This window comes from Macrobrachium nipponense, chromosome 18 (assembly GCF_015104395.2).
Source record: "Macrobrachium nipponense isolate FS-2020 chromosome 18, ASM1510439v2, whole genome shotgun sequence".
Classification (NCBI taxonomy): Eukaryota; Metazoa; Arthropoda; class Malacostraca; order Decapoda; family Palaemonidae; genus Macrobrachium; species Macrobrachium nipponense.
The window spans coordinates 61,163,885-61,170,663 of record NC_087211.1 but is presented as its reverse complement, the minus strand read 5'-3'; the positions used below and the strand labels follow the sequence as shown (position 1 = coordinate 61,170,663).

At 40.8% G+C, this 6,779-nt stretch overlaps 1 protein-coding gene across 1 annotated transcript; it reads left to right on the top strand.

Annotated features, from left to right (window-relative positions):
• The first annotated feature begins 4,463 nt into the window (after window positions 1-4,463).
• On the top strand, window positions 4,464-5,978 carry LOC135196610 (uncharacterized protein K02A2.6-like). The gene has a single exon (XM_064223450.1). It carries the CDS (start codon window positions 4,464-4,466, stop codon window positions 5,670-5,672), a length of 1,209 nt encoding a protein of 402 aa, XP_064079520.1. The 3' UTR covers window positions 5,673-5,978.
• Window positions 5,979-6,779: the final 801 nt, after the last annotated feature.

Sequence of the window (6,779 nt, the reverse complement as noted above, 5' to 3'; positions counted from 1 at the left end):
ATATACTTGTGTCCCGTAACGAGCAGGGCTTCTGTACTTCTATTTTTAGAAAACAAACATTTACTGGCTTAGGTACAAATTTTTATAGCAGTTGTCATTTTAATTTTAAATTAAACTCCTTAAGTACTCTCTTCCAAAGGGCCTATACTTTATCCTCCACTTGGTTTGGTTTCCACCAAGAAATCTCAATTCTCCAGAAGTATTTTTTAGAAATAGCTACCCATCCAAGCTTTTCTTTAAAACAATTGTATAATTTTCTTAATCGTAAGTTTGTTCCTGTTTTTAATATTCCTTCTGTACCTAAGTTGGCATTTTACTTCAGTATTCCTTTTATTCATGATAAGTCCTTTTATGTTCAGTTAAATGACCTTATTCACCGACACCTCCCGGCAGTTAACAGTAGAGTTATACCCAAGAACCCGTTAACCATTGCTTCTCTTTTTAAACATAAAGACAAACTAAGCTCCTTGATGACTTCCAATGTCGTTTATTTATATACTTGCCCCAAATGTAAGGTGGGGAAATATGTGAAGGCTTCTCGTCGCCTACTAAAAGTGAGAATTGATTGTCATCGGGGAGTTAGTAACAGAACAGGCAATAAATTAACTAATCCTGAATTTTCTAATGTACGTGATCATGCCGAAAAATGTAAACAACATATTGAATATAAACATTTTAAAATTCTCTCCAGAGCCACCTCACCTCATCAATTAGTAATAACTGAATCGTTATATATCAAGAAGCTTGTTCCTTCTTTAAACAATCAAACTACCTTCACAACACTGTACCTGTCTTGAGTGTGCCCCTGTCTGAATTTTTATGTCATTAGGTCCTTGGTTCCCGTCCTGTTTCTTTCATTTTGTCTGTTGCATATTAGTTTTTTAATATTTCAATTTTTGTTTAAAGTTTAAGTATCTTTTAATTTTATAAATTTCTTAATTCTTAAGTCTTTATAATATTTTTATATATTTGTGAGATTGCTAACTACACTTTGGTGTAATTAGTTGTATAACTACATACTGTATTTATACGTAACAATGTATTTATTATAATTGTACCTTTTACTCAAACTGTTGAGTACTGTAATTATTACTGTTTACCTATTAATGAAATCTACAATGTATATTTAGTTTCTGTTAAGCTGCCATACAGTTAAGTTTACATAATATATGAAACAACGAATTCTGTGTTCTTTCTTGCCCTGCCATGAAACAGAAATACAACATGGCGCAGTGATTGGTTTTGTTTATGCTGTCTACTGTCGTTCAAGAAGTACAGTGCTAAATCTTTAGTACCCGTAAACGATGGAGAAGCAAATCGAACAACTGGCAGCACTTGTAGCAAGGCAAGCAGAGATGGCTCATCATGCCCAAGAAGCAGCTACGAAAAGGGAAGAACGTTTAACCGCAATTCTAGAGGGTTTTGCTGGTACCTCGGGACATCATGGGAATCAGTCTCAGGCAAGAGCAGTTCCTGCACCACACTTGTCGTCTTCTGTATCTCTTAAAGAGTTTGGTTCGTGGCGTCACAAGTATGAGGGACATGCAGTGTTGACAAGAATGTCATCTCTCTCTCTTGCTGAGCAGCGGTCAGCATTGTTTTCCGTGCTAGACGATGATTGGACCCGCACTCTGAGATATGGTCTCTCACTGGATGATGGAGCAGACTTGAAGACTATATTGGATGCCATGGAGTTGCACTTGCGCAACCAAAGGAATGTCATCGTGGACCGACGCGACTTTCATACAAGAGTCCAGGAGTTGCACGAGACCTTCGATGATTTTTTGTGCGGCATTAAAGAGATTGCTTCTTTCTGTGATTTTTGCGAAACCTGCATGGACAGCAGACTACGAGACAGGATTGTCGTTGGAACCAGAGATGAAGAGGCTTTGAAACGTATGTTAGAAGAAAAGAAGCTCACTTTGCAGATGGCTATTGATATTTGCAGAGCATCGGAAAATGCAAATGCCAGTCGTGCTGTTATTTGGGGCAGTGAAAAGTATAATGTTTCAAGAGTGTCCCAATACAAGCAAGGTCAGAAGGCAGCACATTTAAAGCAGCAGTGCTTTAGGTGCGGAGGTGAGCGCCATCGTGATAAGATGGCATGCAAAGCTCTAAACAGGGACTGCAAACAATGTGGTAAGAAAGGTCACTTCGCAGTGGTGTGCAGGTCAAAGGGACAGCCACTGTCTCCTCAGAAGAAGAAAACGAATAATAAAAGCACGTTCCAGCCTTCAAAGCAAAATCTGTATCGTGTCATTGGAGATGTTTACAGCAACTGTGCGTCATCACGTCCAACCCCTCAGATTTGCATCAGTACCACTCACCCCAAAGGATCAAGTTCAGTTATGTGGACACCTGACTCTGGAGCGGAGACAACTGTGATAGGACTTGAGAACGCTAAATCTCTTGGAATTCATGAGAGTTCACTGGAGCCGATCATTATGGGTAGTCTTATTGCAGCAGATCGTCAACCTCTCACTAACATGGGTACTTTTGAGGCTTTTTTAACTTTGGGGAATCGTAGTACGACAACAGTTGTGTCAGTTGTCAAGGAAGTGAAAGGTGCACTTCTGAGCTGGTTTGATTGTGTAGCACTGGGAATATTACCAGAAAACTTTCCAGCGCAAATACAGCATGTTACATGTTCAGTGTCGCAACCACATATAGCATCGAGAACCAGGAAGGTTTTGGAGCCACAAGTGATTTCTAACACACAGGATGTTGTGCAGTCTGCAAGTACCAGTAGTTTGGTGTCTGTACCAGTGGCATTGCCAAGATGGCCACACAGCAGAGACCCTACAGAAGCAGAGCGTGCAGAACATGCAGCTTCCATCATTTCTGCTTATCCTCATGTATTTGATGCTTCAGCTACTCTAAGGGAAATGCAGGGAGGTCCTATGAGGATTCAGCTGTCAGCAGATGCACGTCCTTTTGCAGTGACCGCACCACGCACCATTCCGTATTGTTGGAGATCGGATATTAAAGCCCAGCTAGATGACTTGCTTGCTAAGGATATAATTGGTGAGGTTGATTACCCCACCGAATGGTGTCATCCGATGGTCCCTATTGCAAAGAAGATGGGTGGTGTGCGGTTGTGTGTAGACCTTACAAGACTTAACCGCTATGTGCGCAGACCTACATATCCAGTTCGATCCCCTCATGATGCTATATCGTCAATGGATGCTGGAGCCAGGTGGTTCACTACTTTGGATGCGAAGATGGGATACTTCCAAATCAAAATTGCTGAAGAAGATCAGGATCTTACTTGCTTCATCACACCTTGGGGACGTTACAAATTCAAACGAGCCGTAATGGGGCTTATATCATCTGGAGATGAGTACAATCGTCGAGGAGATCAAGCTTTGGGAGATATTCCACGTACTGTCAAAATTGTTGATGATATTTTGGTGTATGATTCTAGTTACCGTGACCACTTAGCCCATGTGATCACACTTGTGCAAAAATGTGACAAATTTGGAATGACCTTAAATCCTGACAAGATTTTATTTGCTCAACCTAATGTTGAATTTTGTGGTTACAGTATAAATCATGAAGGTTATAGTGTGGATTCTCGGAAGGTGAGAGCTATAGCTGAATTTCCAAAGCCACAAAATACCACTGATCTTAGGTCATTCATGGGTTTAACCAATCAGCTTGGGAGCTTTTCTTCTGCGATTGCAGCTGCTGCACAGCCACTCAGGGACCTGCTTAAACCTCGGAATGAGTGGTGCTGGACCCCTCAACATGACGTGGCTTTCGAGAAAACTAAAGAAGCACTCATAGCTCCTCCTGTTTTAGCTCATTTTGATGCATCTTTACCTACTATGCTTCAAACTGACGCATCCAAGTTGCATGGTATTGGGTTTGTTTTGCTGCAACAACATGGAGAGGCTTGGAAGCTCATCCAGTGTGGATCCAGGTTTTTAACGGATGCGGAAACTAGGTATGCCGTAATTGAGGTTGAGATGGCTGCTGTACTTTGGGCAGTGAGGAAATGCAGTGTTTACTTGGCTGGTCTTTGCCTTATTTTGACCTGGTAGTAGACCATCGACCACTTGTTCCTATTCTCAATTCAAAACTTCTTGGAGAAATAGAAAATCCTCGACTGCAGCGTATGAGAATAAAACTCTGCAGATTTACTTTTGCTGCACGTGGCAAAGTGGGAAATGTCACAGCATGCCGGATGCACTCTCTCGTTCACCAGTTCAGAACCTTGTTGAGGACAATGATTTACTGGATGATGCAGATCCATTGCACGCTGCTGTTGTATCGTCTTTATTAGCTACTTGTGAGGAGGGCATAAGATTAACACCTCTACGGGACCAGACGCTGGATAAGATTCGTGATGCTTCTGCACATGATGGTGAATATCAGTCATTAAGAGATGTAATAATGAAAGGATTTCCAGATCATAAGCATAGCTTACCAGAAGAGTTGCAAGCATACTGGGGAATCGGGACATGCTGGCCGTGGATGATGGTTTGATAGTTTACGGACCCAGACTTCTCATACCTCGCAGCCTGCGTAGCGAAACTTTACAGTGTCTACATGACGCTCACCAAGGAGTGGACCGCACCAAGCGTCGAGCACGCCAGACTATATATTGGCCAGGGATTGACAGGGACGTTGAGAATACAGTGAAGTCTTGTTCTCGTTGCCGAGAGCTGTTACCAGGTCAGCAGAATGAGCCTTTGATGCAGGAAGACTTGCCAAGTCGAGTATTTGAGTCCGTGTCTGCTGATTATTTTCATATCTCTGACAAGACATTTCTTGTGTACGTTGATCGCCTATCAGGTTGGCCGTATGTATCTTCGTGCAATGGATCAACTTCTGCAGCTCAACTAGTTAGTTTGTTGAGGCCAATATTTTCAGACACAGGTGTGCCTGTAGTACTGAAAACGGATGGAGGACCGCAGTTCGCTTCATCAACATTGCGGCGTTTCCTTGCTCGATGGGGGGTGGAACACCGTGTAACATCGCCCTATAATCCAAAAGCAAATGGTCATGCCGAAGCTACCGTGAAGATCATCAAGAAGTTGATTTTGACGACCACAAGAAATGGCAAGCTGGATGAGGATGAGTTCGCACGAGGGCTTCTTGAGCTCAGGAATACTCCACGGGCGGACGGTAGATCTCCAGCGCAAATCTTGTTTGGACATCCTTTGCGTTCCAGGATTCCGGCTCATCATCGTTCATTTGCAAAGGAATGGCAACGTACAGCTGACGAATGTGACATAAAGGCTAAGTACCTTCGGCAGCAGGCAAAGGAACGGTATGATGCCACTGCTAGACCACTCTCTAAGCTGAACCTTGGTATGTACGTGGATCTGCAGGACCCTAAGACAAAACGATGGGATAAACCAGGAGTTGTGGTCGGAATTGGCACGAGGAGGGATTACCTCGTGAAGACTGGGAGTGGGCGCATCTATTGGAGAAATCGGAGGTTCCTACGACCTCATCACCCTTTTATGCCAGGAGACATTATTTCTCCGCCTATCTCGGTGTTGGGTGGCGAAGCTTCAGGATATGGAGATCGTAGATCACCTGCAACATCACCTAAGCCTGATACTCAGTTATCAGTTGCCTTACCAGTACGACGTAGTGGACGTCAGACACGGGCACCAGAGCGTTTAGAAATAAGATGGGACTCGAAATCATATACTAAATAAGGACCTTAAGATGCCAGGTATCCTTGTATTGCACCTGCCATCTTGGGGGGAGGTGTGAGATTGCTAACTACACTTTGGTGTAATTAGTTGTATAACTACATACTGTATTTATACGTAACAATGTATTTATTATAATTGTACCTTTTACTCAAACTGTTGAGTACTGTAATTATTACTGTTTACCTATTAATGAAATCTACAATGTATATTTAGTTTCTGTTAAGCTGCCATACAGTTAAGTTTACATAATATATGAAACAACGAATTCTGTGTTCTTTCTTGCCCTGCCATGAAACAGAAATCCAACAATATTATAATTACGTTTTTAAGCTTTGAAAATGAGGCTGTGTCCTCGAAACGTCAGCATATTTAATAAATGGACACTTACTATACTCTGTTTTTTTCCATCTGTCCATCCGCCTGTGGTGTTTTCGCATGGTAACACTGCGTCCCGGGCTTTAAATAGTTACGCTATGTGTAAGTTTTAGGTAAATAAAAGGATATCTGGGTGTACATTTGCAACTGAAAAGTGTTTTAATAAATTATTGTATGCTAATTACACCATTAACATTCGAAATAGGATATTATTATTATTGTTGAATATAAGCTGAATGTAACTATCTAAATCCCGGGACGCAGTGTTACCATACGCATACACCACAGCCGGATGGACAGATGGAAAAAAACAGAGTATAGTACATGAAGTCTCCTTCAGCTCCTTGTTGTATGTTGGTTGATATCAACGCTTCCCATATCCATGATTATATATATATATATATAATATATATATATATTATATATAATATATATATATTATAAATCATATATATCAATATATATAAGATTTTATATTATAATATTATTATTTCATTATAGATATATATTATTTTATTTATAATTATAATATTATATATATATAATATATATTATATCATCTATATATAAGTTATTATATATATATATATACATCAATACTCAGCACTATCCTTTGGTGTGGAGTTATTACTTCACACAAAGTAGTAGTTTTTTCTGAATGGGAGGTGTCAGAAGTGACAACAGCTGAGCATTTTTGAATAATTAAGCCAGTCATATGGTGCCACTCTCAAT